The sequence below is a fragment of the Archocentrus centrarchus genome, chromosome 7 (genome assembly GCF_007364275.1).
Source record: "Archocentrus centrarchus isolate MPI-CPG fArcCen1 chromosome 7, fArcCen1, whole genome shotgun sequence".
NCBI lineage: Eukaryota > Metazoa > Chordata > Actinopteri > Cichliformes > Cichlidae > Archocentrus > Archocentrus centrarchus.
The window spans coordinates 9,239,669-9,265,088 of NC_044352.1; the positions used below are offsets into that span (position 1 = coordinate 9,239,669).

The 25,420-nt window shown below is 38.8% G+C and overlaps 1 protein-coding gene across 2 annotated transcripts; it reads right to left on the minus strand.

The window, feature by feature from the left end:
• Nucleotides 1-1,143: 1,143 nt before the first annotated feature.
• ormdl2 (ORMDL sphingolipid biosynthesis regulator 2) lies at nt 1,144-15,824 on the minus strand. 2 transcript variants are annotated; one of them, XM_030733564.1, is made up of 5 exons: nt 15,593-15,824; nt 7,402-7,575; nt 4,886-5,037; nt 1,959-2,027; nt 1,144-1,689 (listed from the first exon to the last, which is right to left on the minus strand). In XM_030733564.1, exons 2-5 carry the CDS (start codon nt 7,573-7,575, stop codon nt 1,554-1,556), a joined length of 531 nt encoding a protein of 176 aa, XP_030589424.1. In that variant the 5' UTR covers nt 15,593-15,824; the 3' UTR covers nt 1,144-1,553. The 2 variants fall into 2 exon arrangements, with proteins under 2 accessions (XP_030589424.1, XP_030589425.1); XM_030733565.1 differs by lacking the exon at nt 1,959-2,027 and having other exon boundaries at nt 15,593-15,801.
• Nucleotides 15,825-25,420: the final 9,596 nt, after the last annotated feature.

Consider the following 25,420-nt stretch of genomic DNA (forward strand, 5'->3'; position numbering starts at 1 on the left):
GCAGAAACAGTTTTAACTCTGAGTGATTCATTTGCCAAATATGCAGATTGAAATGTACTTTATGAATATTTTGCTTTTTCTCACTTATCTCAAAGCATAACAAGCAAAGCAGTATTTTCACTTTGAAAAACCATCCAATTGATTTTTTGTTGGTCTTCCTGTCTAAAGGGGGACATCTTTAAATCTGTTAAAATATGAGTGAGAGTTTCTCAACTTCAAAGAAACTCTCATTCAGCTGTAAAGTAAGAATGTCTGACCTTTCTCGTATCTTTGCATTACTTCCGACATCTCCTGTCACATATTTTTCTATGTAACCCAGTCATGACGGGCAAACACTTAAACTACAGGTGCAATGTTGAGTCAAGGGTTTAAATATGTGGCAGATATCTAGTACCTCTTCTCGAGGTTTTACTAAGTTCACATTAAACTGAAAGTGGAAACAAAACTGCAGCAGATAACCTGATTTGCTGTTCAAACCAGATAGTGTTATCTTTAATCAGGCAACTTTAAGTATTAGCTAGAGCAAAAACATTGCATTCATTCTTTCTCTCCCACTCTCTAGTTTCACTGAGCTATATCTGATGTCTTGGGGACGTTTTGACATTTAAACCTGGTTGCCCTGTGCATTCCACCTCTGGCTTCTTTACATTATGCATCTGTCCTAGCAGCATTTGAAGGCAGGGAACAGCCCAATGCCACCGTTGCAAATGATTACATTCGCTTACACAACTTGTTTGAAACAGCTGGCATTATTTGCATGTGTTTCCCAGGATCTGGTTCGCAGTGTAATCCCATTCACATGCTGCTGCATTTTCTTTGAACTACTTCCCCCATAGTGCGTCATAAACAGGGAAACCTCACTCCAATGCAAACATGACCGCAGGGCGTGCGGAAGGGGGAGAATCCCTTGGATATATGACCATATTACAAACTCTTTCATGGCCCCCTCATGGTCACTTCATGTAAAGTGACTGGATTTTCCCAGAGCTTGTATGCTGACCTGCATTTGATCATTTACAGTACAGACATTTTTGCAGGATTTGACTCCTGCACACCTCCGTACAAATGATCTTTATTATTTTTTTTACTAGACTGTATGGGATAAACCCTGCGGTTAAATCAAACATTACATGATTATGTGTATCTTGGCAAAGTGTTTATTATTGTGTGCTGCATGTTAATCCTTCATAGTAAATCAAGGAAAAGAAAACTTACAAGTGCCATTCAGGACATGAACCAAAAAATATTCATTTACATTCATGGCAACAATCAAAGAGGGACAGAAAAGCTACATGTGAAAACAGTGAAGTTGGAAATATGCTCTTTCTTGACGACGAGAGCAAGCATGTCTGGCCTTTACATCAGAAATGTCATCATTTACTCTGACGAAACAGCAGCAGTGCATTTACTTTCATCAGGCTGCAAGCAAATTTCACATAATAGTCCACACAATCTGTACATATTCAGACCATTTACATGAAGTTCCTTCTCCCTGGCCTCTAAATATAAAACAGTTCAAGCAGAAAGAGTATAAGTAGAAGTCCAGTGTTCTGTCAGTATTTGTTGATCCCAAATATCCGTACTCCATGAAATTGAGGCAGCTTTGGGAGGAGGACACTAAGGAGGGAGCAAGTGTTGATGAGGAAATGTGTAGGATCGTATTTTGTGTAGAAACTTGCAAGAATATACCTGTAAAGAGAGAGCAAATCAGTGTCAATATTAATGCTTCAGCTTTCTCACACACACACACACAAACAGATGTTATACATATAGAGAAGGCTCAGTGTGTAAGTAACAATATTTGACTTTTGTGTCCCATCAGGTTGTCGCAATCCACAATTCCAGACGTTTGTATTTGTGTTCATTCAAAGAGTGTGATGAAGGGCTGAAAAATGTTAAAGCAGTTTATTTATTCATAGTAAAGATTTTTTTGTTTCTCTAGCACAGGGGTTGCAAACCTGTAGCTCCAGAGCTGTATGTGGCCCTTTTGCTCACCTCCAGTGGCTCGCTGAGGCTTTGACAAAACACTAGATGAATATAGAGATTAACAGTGGTTATTTATTTATTTTTTTACATTTTCATTTTTATTTATCTTTCCTGTCCTGCAGCCCATCCAAATATTTAGTCAATGTATATAAGAGATTAAGATAAGATAATTTCCAATTTTTTATTGTGATTACTCTTAGCTTTTATTATTTTGATCATAAAGCACTTTGTGACTTTATGTCTGTGAAAGGTGTTTTATGAATAAACTTAGAACTCTGCCACACAAGCAGCAAATTAAGGCTTTGCCTTTTGTTTTCATTAGTTTATTTTGATCTTCTGAAACTTGATTCTCCAAATCAAGTTCTTTCCAACAAATGATGAGGTATAAGACAAGCTCACTAATAGGACAGAATAACAGTAATTTCTTTAAGAGTCCAAAAGAAAATTTAAACAGAAAAAAATCTGTTTAATTTTGGAACAAATCCCAAAGGGTTCTACCCTGCAGAATCTAAACCAAAGGGAATATAAAAGTGGATCTTATCCTTTAAGTTCAACCTCTACAATTAAATCATATAAAACTTTTTTTTTTGCATTTTTTGGCCACAGCGGCTTTTATCATAGTGGAGAGAGACAGGAAATGGGGGAAAGATACAGGGGAAGACACACAGGCAAATTGGCAACGGGCCGGGATGCGAACCCGCACCGCAACGTGGTATATGTATGTGGTCGGCGGCTTCACCACTAAGCCACCCAGGCGCCAGTCATATAAAACTTTAAAATATGCAAACTTAAAAAAAAAAAAAAAAAAAAAAAAAAAAAAATATATATATATATATATATATATATATATATATATATATATATATATATATATATATATATATATATATAATATTACATTTTTTAAACCTTATAAGAATGCAGAATTTCAGATAGGTGTTTTTTAATGGATTTATTGTAAATGACCCTTGTGGCCTTCCTTCATTACCATCACTGCCCACACTTTGGGCTCCCTCCCTACATTTATCACCTGGCATCTTTTCCTCTTAATTTTACTGAACCTCAATAGCAGTGGTTAGCATGGATGAATACATGTAAATGGCTTGTCCTGGTTCCCTTCCAACACGGAAGAAAATAGAGAATTTGACAGTGCGTTAACAGATTTGTTTCACTGCCACTACTACTAACTCCCTGGTATGCTTGAGTGCAGTGAAATCATATAGATTTTTTTTTTAACTTTTAGCATTTTTCAAACACCAAATGTTTTGTTGTTGAAGCAGGCGATTTTGATTTTAATTAATTTACACAAACACAGGTAGGACTCAAAGTTGCTGCATAGCTTTGAAGCCACTCGGTTTCAAAGTAGGCCTAAATGTGCTAATAGTTTATTGCCTACCCTTTGCTGTTGGTGATAACAATGTTTTAAAAAATAAACAATTTTGTTGTTTTAGTACAATTATTTTATAAATGCAACAACAAAAAAAGCCCTAGAAAGATACAATTTACAGTTGAAACTAGAAACATAGTAGCCAATGATATTACTGTACTGCATGTTCACAGGAGAACTTCACACTCGCTTCAGAAGCAGAAACTACACATATGTGAAATGGGACTTTATCTTGTGAAGGGGGGAAAAAAAGCTTTTTAAACCATATTTTGGAGCAAAATAAACTTTTAAAGCTGTTTTTATTGGATTTGATTCCATAAAAGCATTTTTTGTATATATCAGTGGTCCCTGAAATTGAAGATATGACTAAGACATGGCTTTCTGCCCATTCATTTACAACAGATCTGCAGACTAACTGCAGATCCAACATGTGCTACACTTCCCAGCGAACATTAACATTAAATATCTCTCTGGCTGTCTTGATGTCTAGTCTTGTTCGAAAAACAGTTCCACAATGAAAGTGTTTTAAGAGGTGTAACCTCACTGTGTGGTGGATGTTCCTCTGGAACGTCGTCTCGATATCTTGGACTTTCTAGCAAAGCAAATGTTTGCTTTAAAAAAGTTTGGTATAAACTTAGCGACCAAATTAGTTTTTGTTGGATAAATAATATGACTGATATTTGTTGCTCTCTAAGACAGTCTGACTGGACCATTAATGTGGAAACAACATCAACGACTGTCCGTCTACAGTGCAATTTTTACTGTCACACCATGACCGGTTTGATCCAGGAGATGAAGTCACTGTTCCAAACCGGTTTGCTGGATTTTTTCTTGAAGTACTTTGAATAAAAACCTTCAGTGAGAATCTGAATTTCCTTAGTGAAAAGTATGCCAATTAAATAAGATGGTCAAGAATTAGCCACGATGAAGTGCATGTGGATAGCAATAGCACCATATTTACTTCATAAAGCTGTGAGAATACAAATGGCAGAACTAATGCACAGCATGATGATCACAAAAGCAAAGTCTTAACAATGCTAATGTTTTATCAGCTGAACATATTATTTAGCACTGAAAGAAGGGCACGGTAGCACACTGGATAGCAAGGCTGTGGGCTTGAGTGTTTCTGTGTGGAGTTTGCAGACCGGTTTCCTCTCATGTGCATGTTAGCCCAATTGTTATTGCACATGTGGACAGCGGTCTGTCTTTCTGCGTTAGACTGACGATCAGTCCAGCGTGTATCTTGCCATCAATCTCTATGACTGGCCGCCTCATTCGTGCCAATAATAAGGGTGACAGATAATTCTTGGGGCTTCTGGTGTAGCCCCTGGATAGTTGGGCTGAGATTTCCATTTCTGTTTATCACTGTCACTGTTTATAAATGATGGTGAATCTTTTAAAAAACCCATTAAAAGTTGTCAGGTGATTGTTATATGCTGACTTGCTTGTCAAAATTAAAGTGAAACCGTAAGCTATCTGTGACATTTTATCATTGGCAGTGAATGTACTTACAAGACAATTGGTGAGATGGTAAGGAATTTGCGTGAAGATGTAAACTGGACACCATAATCCATCTGTTCCCAGTGTGTGAGCAGACGTGCTTTGCCTTGGTCTGGTGTTTCAAAGGGAGTGCCCTTCACTGTGTGTAGAAACAGGTACATCACCTGCAGAGAAGACACCACTACAATTATCCACAAACAATGTTTTGTTTTTGGTTTTTTTTGTTTTTTTTTTGTTTTTTTGGACGGGGGGGGGGTCAATATCAATCAAGGAGATTGATAGTTAGACCTGAACTTGCAGCAATGTGGAGGAGGTAGTTCAGGTTACATCTGGGTTACATCTTTGTGAATTCAGTTCATCCACACAGAGCAGCAAACCTCAGAGCAGCAGCAGCAGGTCAGCTGATCACAGCCTGCACACCAACATCATTTACTGCAGCTCACAATAGAAAGTTGTGATTCTTCTCCCCATGCAGAGCCACTACAGCTGATCTTAGGGTTCCTCCACCTTCTGAATCCCACTGTAACCCCTGAGTATCCTCTTGTTTGTGTTTAGGGGAAGGCACAGTCACCCTCTATCCCAGCCTATCCCAGCTATCATAGGGCGAAAGGCATATAATGAGGTTCGGTTAGCTTTACATAAAAATAGCTGGTAGAAATGTCCTCCAAAGAACTACTTTTACTTTCTTACTTTATGTACATTTCAGAGCCTGTACTTTTTAACTTTTACTTAAGTAAAGAAGTTGAACCAGTACTTCAACTTTCCAAAGTAGTTTTCAACACAAGTACTTGTACTTCTACTTAAGTACAGAATGTCAGTACTTTTGCCACCTCTGCCCGGGAGTAACCCAAAGAATTTTCCCAGCACTGACATTTAAGAACAGCATTGTGGAGAACGAAAGTGATGGCATAAAATTAACTCATATACCTGCAAGGCACTCTGAATGCACAAACATGCAAGTAATAAAATACTTTTCCCAGCACTAACACATAAGAGCATTATGCACAACTTATGAAAATCTGGGACTATATATAAAAATGGCTGCAATTCCTAAACAGTTAATGCAATAATTCTGTAAAACCCCCTTGAATTAACGTCTGCACTTCAATTACATCTTGATTGTTTGACTTTAAAATTCACTGTGGTGGTGTACTGGGCAAAACTACAAAAACTGTGTCTTTGTCCAACAAATTATGGACCCAGCTAGTGAAAATGTAAAAAAATTAAATATCTTGAAAATGCTAGCCAATCGGCTATTTTAATCATACAATATTTGGATTTAGCACATCAAAGTAATTTTTTTTTTTTTTATCACTGAGACAGACAACTTCTGAAAAAACTGTTGACCATTGTAATGAAAACCCAACATCAAGGTACTTCACAGAAAAGCCCTGGATTTCTTATCAACTCTGGACAACAGTACCTTCTACTAAATGGGGGTGTGGAAAGCAAGTGCTGTGTACTGATCTGCAGATTAAATGCAAATGAAAAAGTCACAGCAATTTCAGTTTCTTTTCATCTTCTTAGGTTCAACAGAATACAGATAAACTGATACTTCATTTACTCATACACATCCAGAGGTAATACGGACGAAGCCTTTTTTCAGCATGCAATATGTACATATGCAACCCGATATCTATCTATTATATCTGTGATATCATGTTGTGGTGCAACACACACAATAAAAAAAGCCAGTATAAGTCACAGCTAAAACTTAGAGCTGATTAAATATACAGTACCAGTCAAAAGCTTGTCCAAACTTTTTACTGGTACTGTATATAGATTTGATACAGATCTGATATTATCTCTATCTATACCTGCCACGTGCTGTTTATCAGTTCCTGGGTATTTTTGTGGGTGTGCATCATACGGTGCTTGGGTTTGGACACATTTACGTTGTTATAGCTAACAAAAAACAAGACTAATAACTAAAATAAAGTGTGAAAAAAACATTTTACTTAACCAAGATAAAAATTAAAACTAGACGTACAGTACCAGTCAAAGTTTTGCCTTTCTGGGTGCCTGGGTGGCTTAGTGGTGAAGCCAGCGACCACATACATATGCCGCGTTGTGGTGCGGGCAGCGCGGGTTCGAGTCCCGGCCTGTCGCCAATTTGCCTGCGTGTCTTCCCCTGTATCTTTCCCCCATTTCCTGTCTCCCTCCACTGCCAATAAAAAGCCGCTGTGGCCAAAAATGCAAAAAAATTCTGCCTTTCTTTCAAGCTGACCCCAAAATGCATTATATCTTAAAAGAAAGCATTGTCAAGAGAAATAGAATGATTTACCTGCATTACACACTTCTTTAAGTATGTTTTTAAAAAAGGACAAAGAAAACAAAATGAATATATACAAAATACAATACTATTTCCTTAAAAGTAAATACTGCCCAGAGAGTAAGCTGCCTTGGAGGAGGTTTGCAATCTTGCAGTGCTTCTTGTTTTTGTTTTTTGGGGTTTTTTTTTAAAAAGTCCTGCATGAAAGGGTTACTATCTACTCAGCACAGTAGTTCAGGTTGAATTTTTTACTGACCAGATTGTGGATGACATTGGTAAGCGTCCAGACGAGCGGCACGGTGAAGAAAGGGATGCTGAGCAGGATGACGTGCAACACGACGGTCAGCAGCAGATAGGTGAGCCATATCCCTCTGCTGTTCATCACCCGTGTGTTGGGGTTCACCTCGCTGTGAGCAACGCCCACATTCATCTACAAAAATAAAAGGGATTGTAAACAAAAACAGGTGTTTCAAAAACCTTTAACCCTACAGTGGCTCTAGAGTTCGAGCTTCTGACAGGATGTTAGTAAGCAGAAACGTGGTATAGTGGTGGCTAATCTGGTAACACTCAGCTTATGTTCTAGTCTTTTTACATTGTGTTTTACTATTTTATTTAGGTTTTCATTTATTTAGCACCTTTATTATATAATATAGCATTTTTTTAAATTAATCAAGCTCTTTCCTTTTAGCTGATTTTTACATATGTGAGCTATTTTGCCTTGTCATGTTCTTTTTATTTTATTGAGCTAGTTTACTGCATGTTGTTTTACTATAAGTTTCGTTTAATGTTTTGGCTGACATTAACACAGGAATTTCCCAACGTTTGGGATAACTAATGTATTTCTTGTTTTCAAATGAATATGCCATCAACAACAAAGAATTCTGCTTATGCAAAGGCTTCAAAAAGTTTTACATTACAGCAGTGACTGTGCAGTGACTACAGCTTTCACCCAGTACTGAGTTTTTCTTTCTGTATCTTTCATACAGACAATAACATCGAGCTCTTGAGCTGATTTGTGGCTATAAGGAAGTTACTTCATTAAATAATACTTTTATTGTGGGCCATTCTATAAAACCAATCAAATATGAAAGAAGTCCCACCTGGCCCTGTTAGAATCAGCTGGTTTTTCTTTTGTGCAGTAACTTGTATATTTAATGACAGTATGCAAAAAAAATTTGCTTTATACTATTAACATTTTCTGAGATACAGGGCCACAAAGTAGGCTAAATAGGGGGTGGGTCGAAATCTTTACTATCATTCAATTTCTTTTTTCCAGCATCTTTGAGTCCTCATAACGTCTTACTTAGCTTAGATACCCACATGAAATTTCCAGGGCTGAAAAACACATTTTATTCAACACCTCACCTAGGAGGTGTTCAGGACACATCCTGGCACTTCAGCTGGCTTCTTTTGATGTGGAGGACAAGCGGCTCTACGAATAACCAAGCTCCTCACCCCATCTCACAGGGTGAGTTCAGATACCCTTTGGAAGAAGCTTGTTTCTGCTTCTTGTATCTCCGATCTCATTCTTTTGGTCACTACCCACAGCTTGTGGCCACAGGTGGGTAGACTGACAGGTTCACTTTCACATTCACCAATCTGTCTGTCAGTCTCTTGTTCCACTCTCCCCTCACTCATTAACAAGTTCCTGAGATACCCTCAACCCCTTTATCAGAAAATGGACAAAACGCCCAGGCTACCAATGCTTGTTTATAATACTTCACGTCAGAGACATTAAACTGGTTCAGTTTTGCTACTGAAACAATGATATATCCTGTGATACTGACGCACAAAGTTGGCTATAGTGCTGGACAAAACAAGATTTTGGCTTTAGATTGTAACACACGGAGTGGGTGTGAAATTGGTTTGGTTGCAGTTTTTAACAGCGCTGAATGCGTTTTTCAGCACTAAAAGATTAATGTGTCTATCTCCTGTACTTAAGAACCTGTAAGGGTTCAGAAATGCCAGAAAAATGCAAATAAAGTGCAAGACTTCAACCCTCCCCTATGTGATACGGGGCATGTAACCCTGAAATAAATTTGTTTTCCATTAAATATGCTTTAATTAATTTACAAAATTAATCAGCTGATGGGGTCAGGAGGGAGGCACTGATATTTTTTTTAATGGAACAACCCTTCTGCCATGTCAGCTATTTATTTCATAGATATAAAAAGAAGTAGGGATTTCAAACTCAATTTAGTTCATCATGGCCATCAGTGCAGGATTGTGGGTATTTGGCATAATTTAACAGATTCACACAAAGCTAACACTTACAATGCAGGAAAATCCCCCACACAATTACTTTAATCTAGTAATTTTCAGCCCAGTCAGTTTTAGACAGGTAATTTATAACATTATAAATGTTATAAATTATAGACAGGTAATAACATTATTAAGGTGAAGATACAGTCCAAATAAAGCATACTCTGTGCCAGGTGTGCAACTGAGGGAAAGGCAACTGGTAGAGTGCACACACAGTCAAACATATTATCTGCTTTAACTTGGGTAAATGAGACCGCATGTCATTTATGTTTTTTTTAAATCCTTTATCATGAAATCTAAATTCCTATGTGGTTCTAGTTGACCAGCTGTACTAGCTTTTGTGCTAGTTTAATGTGTTGTGATGCTCTTTCGCACTTCCTTGCTTAAGCCAACACGTTTAACATACAGGTTACGGAGGTGTCACTTCTGTTAAAATGACCTTTTCCCACATTTGCATTTTTTTTTGACTGGTTGCAGGACACTGAAAGGAGTATTAACTTTTCAATTATGGTGTTGAATTTTTAGTGATAACAGCATAATATTGTGTAAAAATTATTAACACTATTTTCCCCTTTGAAGATACACTTTTAGTAAAACATAAACTGGATTGTGAGACATTTTAGTGGATGCTCATTAATTTCATTTTAGTGGAAGTACAGTAAGATCACTGATTATAGCAGCATTTGTAAAAAGTGCTTTTGGTAGGGTCATCACAGAGATGCCAGTATTTCAAAAGTGACTCAGACCAGTAACCTTCAGCTTATTAGTTGGCTTTTGTAACCTCTGGACTCTGTCTTATTCAAGTTAATCACCTATTATTTCTAGAACTGGCTCTGATCCCCTCCTAAGTGTAGAATCCCCCATCACCACCACCCCATGGGAGGAATGGGGGAATTCCACCCCTTTTGATGTATGAATTTCAGGCCCTGGCTCAAAGCCCCTATCCAGCCTAATCTGATCTTAAGAGATAAAGACCATTACAAAAGCAATACACATTAATCTATTAAAAAAAAAAGATATCTCCAAATATCCCCTTTTCTTTTAGCTGTAAAAAGTACTTCCTAAGAATTTTCACAGTTTATTAACCAGCCATTTACAAAATACATTTGCTGGTCACTTTATTAGTTATAACTTGTTAGTACATGGTTGGGCCCCCATTTGCCTTAATTCTTCATGGCATAGATTCAATAAGGTATTGGAAACATTCCTCAGAGATTTTAGTCCATACTGACATAACAGTTTCATGCAATTGGTGCAGATTTCACAGCTGCATATTCACAATGCAAATCTCCCATTACACCACATCCTAGAGGTGATCTGTTGGATTGAGATCCGGTGACAGTGGAGGCCATTTGAGTATAGTGAACTCATTGTTATGTTCAAGAAACCGGTTTGAGATGATTTGAGCTTTGTGGCACAGCACGTTATCCTGCAGCCATCAGAGATCAGTGCAGTGTGGCCATAGAGTGATGGACATGATCAGCGGCAATACGGAATTAGACTGTGGCATTTAAATGATGCTCAGTTGGTACTAAGGCACGCAAAATGTGCCATGAACATATCTCCCACACCACCAGCCTGAGCCACTGACACACGGCAGGATGGATCCATTCTTTCATGTTGTTTACCCCAAATTCGGACCTTACCATTCGAGAATGCTGCAGCAGAAACGGAGACTCATTGGATCAGGAAATTTTTTCCAATCTACTGTCCAATTTTGGTGAACCTGTACAAACTGTACCATTAGTTCTTTTTCTTAGCATTAGTGGCACCTGGTGTAGTCTTCTGCTACTGTAGCCTATCTGCTTCAAAGTTCAGCGTATTGCACATTCAGAGTAGGGCTGGGCGATATATCGAGTTTTTAAAAAATATCGGTATATTTTCATACGTGACATAAGATGAGACAATATCGTTTATATCGATATAGTCTATGTTGCGTTACAATCATACTTGTAGATCCACCAGTTCACTTTTCTCTTCTCCCAGTTTGTCTGCACAACTTCACACTAGGGCTGCAATGATTAGTCAACATTATCGACAATAATCAACAATAAAAATAGTTGATGACGAATTTAATTGTCGATAACAGTTGCTATTTATTATTGGTGATTTTTTAACGGAGTGAGATATCTTCCTGTCCGTCTATCTCTGGCGAGCTTCACACATGCGCAATAGCATTCAGCGGCATGTTCAGCGGCGGTGAAAGAACAGGGCGTGCTTAGACGGTCAGGGCGTGCTTACTTACTCCGTTTAAAAAAACGGAGTGAGTGAGTGTGAAATTGTCCCAAACCTTGGATCCGTTTTTTTTTTTTTCCCCAAATGGAGTGAGACGTCTTCCTGTCCGTCTATCTCTGGCGAGCTTCACACATGGGCAATCCTAAGTGATTACGTAGAATTCCATTTCTGGGTCCAAACTGTCACGTGATCAATATGCCGCAATGCTGTGTCCCTAGTTGTTATAACCGATCTGACACGAAAAAAAAAAAAAACACTCAGCTGTCATTTTACCGATGAGAAAGAGAAGCGGAAATGGCTGCAGTTGATAAGGTATGTTACAATCATATTTACTAGTGAACAGTCATTGTTTATGCCATTGCTGTTTATTTAGGAGCATTTGGACACGGAAATGACGTCAGAATTAAAAACCCGCTAGCATTCAGCCGCATGTTTAGTCATGGGGGCTACTGGTGAAACTGTGCCAACTTTGTTTTACAGGGACGAGAAAGTACTATATATTTTTTTATGGTTGGAAAAATGGACCTTTAAATTTATATCAGCAGCAAACCTGATTAAAATTTTTGAATGAAGTATCCAACTTCCGTGTGTTTACTACCACATTTTAAATAACCTTATGCTAAATGTAAAAGCTGATAGCTAAATAAGTGTCATTTCATAATTATGTGATTCATAATCCGATTAGTCGACTAATCGTTTCAATAGTCGATAACTAATCGACTATCAAAATAGTCGTTAGTTGCAGCCCTACTTCACACTGCCCTGCCTCTCTCGCTCACCGCTTCACGAGTAAATCATGCAGGAAGTGAAGGCATGTCAGTGTTGCTAAACTAGCGACTTTGTAGCTAGATTTAGCACCTTTTCAAATCCCACTGGCGACTTTTTTTTTCTTTCCTCAAAAAAGTGACAAATTTAGCTAGTTTTTCCGGTGACGTCTGCGACTTTTGGAGTTTTGGAAACCTGAAATCCTCAGCTGCCGCCGTGTTTTGTGTACATGCAGCCTTCGTACTGTGTCCGTTCATACGCTTTGGCTTCGCCCGGACCCCCAGGAGTACCTGGCTGTTGGGTTGTACCATAAGTCATGTGACCTTAATAGCGGAAGTGGGTCTTTTACGTGTGTGATGCAGCCATATGGACGTGTATACACCGCATTGAACGGGTGGGCCTGTTGCTGTGATATGTCAACGCATATATTCAGTCTGTTTACATGTTTTGTTATTTATATGTACAGGAGTACACACAGGAGGAAGCACTCAACCAGACTGGCTTTTTAAAGAATAAGTCAGCCTTTTGCTATTTTTGCTCTGTATCTTTTCTGTTTACATTTTAATAGCACCGCTGTGAGTCTTTTGTTATGGAGGAAAAGAGCATTAATTTATATAAGGAGCATTATTTTTTTAATATGACAATAGTTGATTTTTGAGCAATTTCTCCTGTACATCCACAGCTGAATGTAAATAAAAGTGCCTGTGTGACATTTGGGACATGTAGCTTTGACAGTGGTTAGCAGTGCTGCCTCACAGTTAGAATACCATCTGGAAGGCCTGGGTGCATGTTCTCCCCGTGCTTGCGTGGGTTTCCTCCGGGTACTCCGGTTTCCTCCCACATTACTGGGAGGCGTCACTTACTGGGGTTAGGTTAATTGGCTACACTAAATTGCCCATAGGTATGAATGAGAGCGTGAGTGTGAAAGGTTGTTTCTCTCTCTGTGTTGGCCCTGCAACAGGCTGGCGACCTGTTTAGGGTGTACCCTGCCTCTCGCCCTATGACAGCTGGGATAGGCTCCAGCCCCCCCGCGACCCTGGACAGGATGAGCGAATGGATGGATGGATGGAAGAAAAAAAATATCGAGATATATATCATATATCACCATTCAACAAAAAAATATTGAGATATTATTTTTGGTCCATATTGCCCAGCCCTAATTCAGAGATGCTCCTCTGCATGCCAAGTGGTTATTTGAGTTACTGTCACCTTCTTATCAGCTCAAAGCGGTCTGACCATTCTTCTCTGACCTCTAATATCCACAAGGCATTTTCACCGGGAGCACTGCTGGCTATTTTCTCTTTCTACAGTATGGCATGGGGATGGGTAGGTCACGAATGATCTGGCACTAAGAGCCGGCTCTTTGAAGTGAACAATGGGAGCCGACTCCTGAAAGAGATTGTGAGCCGTTTCTCCTTTTTTTTTGTGGAAGCGTCATGTGATTGGTTAAGATAGGTGGCAGCTGTGGGAGGGGCCACGGACACACCCCAGAGAGGGAGAGGCTCATGTAAAATTCGCTTAGAGCAGTGGTTCTCAAATCCAGGCCTCATGGCCCAGTGTCCTGCAGGTTTTTGATGTGTTCCTGATCCAACACACCTGAATCAAATGGCTGAATTACCTTCTCAGTATGTAGTCAAGTTCTCCAGAGTCCTGCTAATGACTTCTATATTTGACTCAGGTGTGTTGAAGCAGAGACACATCTAAAACCTGCAGGACACTGGGCCACGAGGCCTGGATTTGAGAACCACTGGCTTAGAGACAGGAAAGAGCTACAGGAAGTTACACTTTACAGAGGCTACACGCGTCAACTGTGAGGAAAATGAGTGACAGAAAACATAGTAAAGTTTGGACACATTCTAATGTGATAGATGGGCAGAGTGTAGACTGCAAAGTTAAAACTTCATATCGAGCAGGCTCCACAATCTCCACAGGCATATACGAACTTTTTTTTTTTTAAATAAAATCTGAGGAGCCACTCGGGAGCCGGGATTTACATTTTTATACATATAAGCTGAATGAAAAATAGTATTTTCTTCATTTTTGTGACTTAGGATTGCGTGTCTAAAAGTAGTCTACATGTTTTATTTTTGCATTATTGTGAAATTCAACTATATACCATTTAGAATGTGACTACTTTTTTAAATTAGTGTGTGCTTAAATATGTGACTTTTTCTGTATTTTAACTAGCTAAGACATTTTTTGATAGCTCTGTCACACATTACAGACCCTGATTCATTTTTATGGTAAGAAAGTCCCATAAAATTTTCAAGTATTTATATTTAATAGTTTTTGAGGTATTTGAGTTCAAACACTAACTCAGATTTCAATGTATGACAAAAATTCTTTTTTAAAAAGGCCTGAAAGTGGGTGGATAAGCCTTTAAAAAACAAACAAATAAATATCTATAAAAAGTACTTAATATATGAAGCTAAAATTTCACAGCAATTATATATATATGTCCAAAAGTTGAACCACATAATTTTTGGTCTTTTTAAAAATATTATAATTTGCAGGGGTATTTGTCAGGGGCAAGATTAAAGAAGTTCAAAACAGATATTACATTGCAAACACAACACTTTGTTGGTGCAGATATCTCAAAAGCATGTAGGCATCACAGTTTCAATCACAGGCATGCCTTACGGAGAAAAAAAATAAAATGACTCCTCCAGGCTTTCTTCTGGTTGCCGAAAAACGCGCTTCCTCTCATAACAGATTCACCAAAGCCTTATCGTGCTAGCTAGGTTGACCACATCTAGCATGGTGAAGCTCTGGGAAAGGGCTCGGGGGAAAAGACTCCACCCGGTTGAGTTGTTCTGGTTGCCAAAACACGCGCTTCCTCTTTTTGTCAGTCAGCCGCCTCACCGCAACTTTCAGGCTCTTTAGAAGCAAACGGTGTTAAATATTCCACAAGAACACCGCAGCTAACCTTTCAGACAGCGCTCAGGCTTTTATTTTAGCTTCTTAGTTTGTTAAACATCAGTCACATAACGTTAGCGAGCTTGCTAACATGTGCTATCCACAGGTTGAAGCTAACGCTAGCTCAAATTTACTTTAATTGCAACGGTTTCAGATGATACGTAAACACAGAGGAAGAAAACCGCTTCCGTTAAGTGGTGAGTAGTTTGTCTGACCCATGTGGTATTTCTAAATTTAAAGTGCCACATTATTACCAGAGAAAACTTTACCTTCCTGTGTTGTCGTAGCTCACCAGGAAATTCCTTGTTTTATCTTCTTTGGCCCCGCCTTCGCTAGGTCAATACTTGTTCCTCTGTCAAAACTCCGGCCCTCTCCTCAACAACAACGGCAGGTAAACAGGTGAAAGGGGAAAACTGTGACAGGTACACCAAAGATCAACTGTCCTCCAAGAAATTCCCGGGGTGACCCAGTTAATGAATGGGCAACAGTTTAGTGCTGCTGTTAATTCCCATATAACTGCCTAGCTATCAGGATTGTAGCACTACAGGCATGCACGAGTTTTTAGTTCACCTTTCAGGAGCACTCTTCACTCACTGGATACTTCGTTAGGTGTGCCTATTCCAGTACCCCTTAACAAGGCTAAATAATCACATGGCAGCAGCTCAGTGCATTTAGACATACAGATATGTTTAAGATGATCTGCTGATGTTCAAATCAAGCATCAGAATGGGGAATAAATGTGATTTAAGTGACTTTGAATGCAGCGTGGTTGTTGGTACTAGATGGGCTGGTCTTGAGTATTTCAGAAGCTCCTGATCAGTTGGGATTATCACACACAACCATCTCTTGGGTTTACAGTAAATGGTCTGAAAAAGAGAAAATATCAGATGAGCAGCAGTTCTCTCAGTGAAAATGCCTTGTTGATGCTAGAGTTCAGAGGAGAATGACCAGACTGTTTAAAACTGATAGGAAGGCAACAGTATGTCAAATAAAAACTTGTTGCATCCAAGGTATGCAGAAGAGCATCTCTGAATGCACAACACTTTGAACCTTGAAGCAGATTGGCCATGGCAGCAGAAGACCACACCGGATGCCACTCCTGCCAGCTAAGAAAAGGGAACTGAGGCTACCAATCACATGGGCTCACCAAAATTGGACAACAGAAGACTGTAAAGGCATTTCCTGGTCCGATTAGTTAATTTCTGATGTGACATTCAGATGGTAGGGTCTGCATTTGGCATAAACAACATGAAAGAATGGATCTGTCCTGCCTTGTATCAACAGTTCAGGGATATTTTCTTGTCACACTTTGGGGCCCCATCGTATCATTTCAACACCACAGTGTACCCATCTGGCTACTTTCAGCAGGACAATGTATCACAAAGCTCAGATTATCTCCAACTGGTTTCCTTTTCAGACCTCAATTCAATAGAACACCTTTGGGATGTGATTAAATTCACATCGTGGATGTGCAGCAGACAAATCTGCAGCAACTGTGTGATGCTATCATGTCAATATGAACCAAAATCTCTGAGGGTTGTTTCTAGCACCTTTATGAATCTATGCAATGACGAATTAAGGCAGTTCTGAAGGCAAAAGCAGGTCAAACCCAGTACTAGCAAGGTGTGCCTAATAGTATCTAGTGAGTATGTATGTACTAATCTAAATATTCTTCACTATATATACTGCAGATCAAGAATAAAACTCCCAATAAACAACAAATGGGTGAATTAAGGGAACATAAGGTTGAATGATATGTAATACAATAGAAGGTTTTATTTTTTTGTCTGATGAGTGATAATGGAACTTTTTTGTTGAGCCCAAGCGGTGAAGTCACTTACTCAAAATTGCATGCTGTCATTGGTGTGACATGGTATGGGTGTAGTGGGCAAGCATCAAAGAGGAAGCTGGCCCCAAAAAGCACAGGCTAAAGAAAATTACAGAAGCTATTTTTTTATTAAATATGAAATATATTGCATAAGTGATTAATGGAAATGTGAATATGATGAAACAGTAAAATTTCTTAACTCTTTATAGGGTTTGAAATACTTTGAAATTCAAAATTTCAACCTTAGAGTGTTATTGTAGGACAGGGATCCTCACATCCAGGCCTCGAGAGCCGGTGTCCTGCAGGTTTTAGATGTGACTCTGCTTCAACACACCTGAGTCAAATATAGAAGTCATTAGCAGGACTCTGGAGAACTTGACTGCATACTGAGGAGGTAATTCAGCCATTTGATTCATGTGTGTTGGATCAGGGACACATCTAAAACCTGCAGGACACCGGCTCTCGAGGCCTGGATGTGAGGATTCCTGTTGTAGGACATAACAAGACATATTCGTGACATTTTTCAAAATGTTTCATTTTCATGTAGGAAATATGAAGTTACAATATTTAGTTTCTTGCCCGTAAGTGGTTAAAAAAAAAAAAAAAAGTCCATATATAAATAATACAAGAAAAACACATATACAGTGAAAGGAACATTTTAGAACATTAGAACTGATTCATTACATCACTTATAAGAACATTAAAATATAAATACTATAACTTTATCCAACGTTCGGCCAGTTCTTCAAGACCACATGCTTTACCTCACTGAGGCATGGGATGGGCATGAAATATAAAGTGTGTGGAAATGACCAAAAATAGTCACTTGCCCTATAAACTATCATATTTCTATTTTAGAAGCATGATATTAGATCATTCAAACCATATTTGGATGATGAGATGGTGTTGAAAGATTTGGCTAATGAAAAATAGTTGTTGCCTGCACAATAGAGACGTGCTCTTTGTACTTTAGATCACTGGTTCCCAGATCCTTCATGTGTGCAGACACCTGATCAGTGACAAAAATGTTCATGGACTGGTTGAATTTTGTGACTGAGATACTTCTAACCCTTCGATCTAACCCACAGCATCTTAAGAGAAATACCAAGCAGCCCCTAAAATAGCAAGTATTTAATTCAATTAGTAGTGTATATTCAGAAAAGAGTTTCCCACCACTGGGATAAATCTATAAATCTGGACCTTCTACAATTCAGACTGGGCCATTTCCCAGGTGGTTATATAACATAATTATCACAGATTTGCCTAAAAAAAAAATAGGGGAAAGCTACACATCTTAATATGAATTATAGAACATTTCAGGTCCCTACTGCCATTATTTTTGTCACAAATAAACACCTTTAAGGGGTGAAAGTTGGGATTTTTGTTTGGTTGTTTTCTAGCAGGGTAGCACGGCTCTATGAATATGGACTCTCAGGAGTGTTGAAGATGGATGACTCAAATCCAAAGATATTTGGATTATGGAGCTTTGACAGCAGATTTGGAGGCCTGTGTAAATATAGTTCATTTAGAACTTATGTATGGCAGCCAAAGATTATAACACATTATAATATTGCTAAAATTCACATATTTTAAGATAAAAGGCTTAAATTTAACCCAGTCTGTTATGTTTACTTTTATAGCATTTAACATTATAGCATTTTATAAGTATTTCCAATATATATTTTTTCATCAGCAATGGTCAGACATTCGCTTAATGTGTTTACAGTTAATACACCAATAGCTTTTATTTGAAGAGATCATCTAAGTAAGGGAATGATATAGTAGAGTGTCATTAAAGTTTGATTGCCAGGCTCTCGCGGTCATCATCATGACACATAATTATATTTTTATTTTTATTACAGTCAACTGCAACACTTTTAAAAGTTCTGGAGGTAAGCCAGTGTTATGGAAATCTGAAATAAATCCATCTGCACAAACAGGCTGTCTTTGTGAGGTTTTAATTGGCCTTTGCAACAGGGTCAAACAACAGCACGGAGTACAGCAGCAGTCTGCATGGTATTTGACAAAGAATAACAACAAGCGTAGAATCCCTCGACCCACTACAGTTCACATACCGGCCAGACAGATCCACAGACGACGCCATATCCTTCCTCCTCCACAAGACCCTTTCACACATAGACACTGGTAAGGGGAACTATGTGAGAGTGCTGTTTGTAGATTACAGCTCAGCATTCAACACCATAGTTCCCTCCAGGCTGGTCTCTAAGCTGCTGGACCTGGGCCTGGGCCCAACCCTGTGCAGGTGGGTTCACAGCTTCCTGACCAGCAGACCACAGGTGGTACGAGTGGGTCACCTCACCTCATCCTCCCTCACCCTCAACACCGGATCCCCCCAGGGCTGTGTGCTCAACCCTCTGCTGTACTCACTGTACACCCATGACTGCGTGGCCACGTCAGAGTCCAACGTCATCATCAAGTTTGCTGACGACACTGCTGTTGTGGGACTAATCTTCCACAATGAGGAGACAGCCTACAGGAGAGAGGTCTCCCGCCTGGAGAACTGGTGCCAGGAGAACCACCTCCTGCTCAACGTCAGCAAAACGAAGGAACTGATTGTGGACTTCAGCAGGAAGCAGCAGAGGGACTACCATCCACTAGTCATCAGTGGTGCTGAGGTGGAAAGAGTGGTCACTTTCAAATACCTGGGAGTGACCATCTCACAGGACCTGTCCTGGACTCATCACATTAACATCACTGTGAAGAAGGCCAGACAGCGTCTCTACCTCCTCAGGCGGCTGAGAGACTTCAAGCTCCCACTCAAGGTGCTCAGGAACTTTTACACCTGCACCATCGAGAGCATCATGCGTGGGAGCATCACCACCTGGATGGGAAACTGCACCAAGCAGGACTTCATGGCCCTAAAAAGGGTGGTTCGTTCAGCTGAACGGACCATCAGAACCACCCTCCCCAACCTGCAGGACTTTTACACCAAGCAGTGCAGGCTGAGGGCCATGAAGATCCTAAAACAGCCCAGCCACCCCGGACACTCTCTCTTCTCCCTGCTCCCATCAGGCCGGCGTTACCGCTGCCTGAGGACTAAGACTGAAAGGTTGAAGAAGAGTTTTTACCCACAAGCCATCTGTCTGCTCAACTCTGAGCCCTAACTGGACCATAATTGCACTATGTAAATATTATAATATTCTATAATTCCATGTAAAAGTGTGTATAGTGTATAGTATATAGAGTATAGTGTATAGTGTGAATTACTTATTTTTATTTTTATTCTTCTTATTTATATGTGTGTGTATATATGGTTGCAGGTACAAAATACATTTCACTGTGCATTGTACTGTGTATAACTGCGCATGTGACAAATAAACACTTTCTTAATCTTAATCATTTTTAGGAATAACTTATCTACCCGCCACGGTCACGGAATATAATCAGAACATTCCATGCAAAGGATAGCAAAGGATAACTTGTGCAGACGAGTATATCTTGTAATAGAGGATTATATAAAGACAAAACATGATATTATGGAGCCTTACGTTTACTCAGGTCAGGTTAACACAGAGAAAAGCAGAATCTTAAAATTTCCATCACACCAGTCACCCCACCACTCCTCTGTCTTCCATCATTTATGGTTTGTTGTTGTTTTTATATTAACATTGGTTATTGTAGTAGAAAATTACTTTTAGTTACAACTCTTTTGTTCAGCCTTCTGACACACTGCATACACATTATATACTGGGCGAATGGTTGGTTGAGTGGGTCAGTTGGCACATATTTTCTCTACCAGAGCCAGCTGACTGATTACTCCAGCCGTGCTTCATTGCCATTACATTTGACTGCACTTTTGTTCTACAGCTGCAGTAGTACTATTTTACTGCTTCAAATAAAGCCTGATCAGTTTATATAACATGAAAAAACTACCCAGCAGTATACAAACAAAGTACATTATTAAAAGGTGGCTTATACAGTCATAAATCAATAAAAATACACTAACAATATAACCTACAATAAAAAAAAAAGAGGTCATTTTGCGTAATGATAATTCCAGTTTATTTAGCTGTTAAACTTTTACAAAATGCACAACTCTTGATGTGGGGTTTTTTTTTATATATAAAGTGGTATTTAAACCTTTTTTAAAGTGAAATTTAAAAATAAAGCAAAATTTCATGGACTGTGAGAATATTTGTGTTTTTTTTTTTTTATTTGTAGTTTTTTTTTTCTTTCTTAAAAGTGTGGAAATTCATTCTTCAGTTAATGAGCTTGAGATTATGAAAAGTCAAATATCTCGGAGGAGGGAGGAAATTAAAGCAGAAGTACTGTTTGCTGTTATACGTCACCCTGAGGAGATTGCTTCTCAGCAGCATGAGAGTTGTGTAAAAAAAAAAAAAAAAAAAAGGAAGTGATGTCATTACTAATGAACACTGGCTGAATGTGCAGGATGTTCAGAGAAACTTAAGCTTGCCGAGTCACACATATTATATAAAGGGAAATTTTATACCTACCTGTTAATTTTTTATTGACCTCATTTAAAAGTAGTTCTACTCGAGCTGCTTTTTCCCAAAATCAGGAATGACCAAGCAGAGCTCTATAATTAGTTTTAGCTGTACATTTTCTCTACTTCCACTTAGCCACATCATGCTCACTGCTTCAGTGTGTAGCCAAGCTATTTACTTCTTTGCTGATAATTACCACATCCTATTTTTTTATTTTATTTTATTTTATTTTTAGTCTATTTCTTGCATCTCTTGCTGTGGCTGCAGCGTGTCTCTTTCTCTGTCCATCATTGTGCTCAACCCACTTCCCTCTTCCAGCCATAGGACTTGGCTTTCCCCTTGTCTGCCGGCAATTCCTAGCCATTTTTCCTTCTATAATTACTCTTCATAAAATCAAATTGACCTATACCCTGTCTCTCACTCTATCTGCACTTGGATTCACCTGTTTGTAGTCCCTCTAACAGTAAGGGAAACAAAACCAGAAGTACCGCACTCTGATGCTACTGTTTCCCAGTAGCATGTGCAGTGTGTAAAATAAACAAAAAGAAAGGGAAGTGATGTCATTGCTAATAACACTATTCTTCTGAGGAATTTAAGATGGATGCTTCTTGTGTTTTTACACAAACAAATTATATTTAGCTGTAATTTTATTCTTATTTAATGCAAGCTAATATTTCCAAAGTTGAGAATGAATGACTGATCAGTCAACATAAATCAGAAAGTAGTGAGAGGCTTAGAAGTTTCTGCACTATAACAGGACAGACTCAACGTGTGGAGCAAAAAAAAAAGAAAAAAATAGAGGAAGTGGACCATGAGTTGTTTTGATAACTGCTTTTTCAGAGTCAAAACAACAACAACAAAAGAGAGCCCAATGATACTCTATGAGCAAGCATTTTGGGAAAATGGGGAGGCATAGCAACAAAGAAGACAAAACAAACTAGGGGAGAGAGAAGACAAAAGTTAATGACATAATATACTGAAGGGGAAAAAAGGGAGCAGAAGAGAAATGCTCAGTGCATCACTGGAATTCCCCACTGTAAGCTTTATCAAAAGGAAATGTTTGAAACCTGATCTTAAATCATCTGATTTGCACAAATCTTTTGTGATGTCTTTGGTGATTTTTTCATTGTGCAGTCTAATTGGTTGGTTGCCTTCAATACCCTCCACCCCCTATTACTGGTAGCCTCAGCTACTGATGCATTGATGTACTCATGGCTGAATCATCTTAGATTTTTCATAGCCGTTCTTCACTGCTCATCCAGCAATTTTAATGATGTCATAAAATCTCTTCAGTGACTAACTGTAACATATTGAACTTCATGATTACATCACCATTTCACAAACACTACAGTAATCAGCTGTACCGGCACTTCACTTTTCATACAATAATAGAGCCCTTCTTAATGCAGTTTATCTAAAAATGTAATATTGATCCAACCCACTTGTCAAATCAGACATCAAGGGTATCCAGTGCTCTGATTACTTTAACATTGCTCTTGTACTTTAAATGCTGTGTATGTAATTTACATCTGTTGTTTTTCTTTGTGTATTTATTTAATTGTATTACCAATTACTTGTAAAGCACTCTTCAGTTTTTGCAAAAGTGCTAAATGGGTATATAATTTCCTCATTTGCTCTGAGAGCCAGGGCACAATGTTCTGCTCTTCAGTAGTGGATGCAAACAGTAACCTCGAGTTTCCAGCTTTCAAAGACTGCATGTGGGCGGGACACGAGAGAGGTTGAATAATTTCTGGATATCAAATCACTCACACTAGAAGAGACTTCCTTGTTGAGCAATCCAGTGCCTTTACACTCTACAACTTCCTCTTTTCCTTAAAATATGCCACCCTCTCTCTTCCCTGGCCCTTTGAATTACTGCTGGATAAGCATTGCATCATCAGACTGCAAAACAAAACAAAAAAAAACAAAAAAAAAAACAGGTCTGAGCAGAGGCGTGGTCTGGGAGGAAATATGCAGGAAGTAGTGGATCTCCAAAGAGCAGCAGGAATGTTTTAGGAAAGCACAACTTCCTTTTAACATCAGTACATTATTATTCAAAATTATTCAGTGAAAAGAGGGGTTCCTCGGTGCAGGTAACTTCATAAATTTCCTGAATGAGTAAGCACTTATTGGGATTGCAACCACAACGATTGCCATAAGATAAATAAATAAAAGGTAAAGTTTTATGACTCAAAACACATTATCATGAGATGCAGTTTATTATAAACATTGTATTTAATTGTCATTAAAAAAATACATATACGTGAATACAAACAGCATTAATTGATTCCTGTGAATGTCAACAAATAAATACAATAAATAAAATAAAGTTTAATAAATATATTAGATTAAACGAGCCACAGCAGAGATCCTATTTTAGGTACAAAATGAGTTACAGAAAACTGCACTACAAATTTTGATCAGTATGATCAAATTAAAGGATGCTCAATACGCTCAGTAATGAAAACACTGTTTGGCACTACATGCACTTCTGAGCCGTTCCGCTTGTGTGGCGAGCGGGATCACCAAGTGCAAACACGCGGGCGGTGAGGATGGAGAAGGAGAAGAGTCTGTCCAGGGTGTAGTAACACAGGTACGGCTTCTCCCACTGAAATGCATCTTCTTCGCCGACGTGGGACACCTGCAGAATCAGAACAATCAGTAAGCATTTTGTAACATGGCTGCGATTTCAAATTAATTGTTTGTTTTTTTCAGTTGACTAAACTTACCTTCTCGTAACTCCATTCTCCCTTCGACTTCGCGCATTTGGTCATGTCTTTTTGGAGTTTCTGTATCTCTGGCATCACCTGTCTGGCAAGCTCCGAGCAGCTTTCAATCCCAGAAATCCTACTCACCAGCGCTACGTAACGCTCTAGGACTCTGAGCATCTTTCCAATGCATGGCTGAGGAGGAAGACAAAAATGAATAAAAATCACACCGCAATCAGCTAAGATAGCGCTGTATTTTTAAGACACAGGTTTATGTCACAGTTTGTCATTCTTGTGTTTATTGGTGATATTACCATAGATTTCTGTTTGAGGGTCGCAGGATCACACATGTCTTTCGCCTCCATCCAAACAAGGGAGGTGTTAAATAGTACCTCTTCATCCATATCCACCCCCTTTCGTGCCTGCAGAGCATTTGAGAAGAGCCAATATGAGTACATCGTGGTAGAATGTAAAATAACAAAAGTACAAAATAATAAGTGCACGTATATTTAGGCCACTATAGTCGAAATTACGAAAGCTGTATAACCGTATGTGAGCAAATGTTTCCTACTATTAAACTCTAAAGCAAATAAGGATGACTAGGTTGTGAAAAAGGAGATTTTTAAACGTGTTTATTATATATTTTGGAATCCCCTGAACGTGCATTTGAGTGAACAAAACATATTCCAAATGCGCTCTAAAAGGTTTATTCATTTATTTTACTGATATTTTAAGAGGAGAAAATAAGAAAAGGAATAAAACAAGCAATAGATTAAGAAGTAAAACACTTACCTCCACTGATACATTTCTGGCAATTTGATTGAGCCTCAAAGAGCTGTTCTGTACATCAACGCATGCATCCGGTGACCCGGTTGGAGCGGCAGAAGTGACCGAAAAAAGCAGCATAGAAAGAGCGGCAAAAGTTACCAAACAGAAGTCCATGGTGCGTTTTATTGAGTTGCCTCCTGTTGTGAGCTGCTCTCTGTGAGTAGTGGGTGGTTTGAATTTTGTGAGTGAGCCTACTGACGCTTGCTTTTGTAGGCACCTGTTCTGGTGGGTGTGAGGCTGAGAAATGCTTCTGACTGAATTACTCAA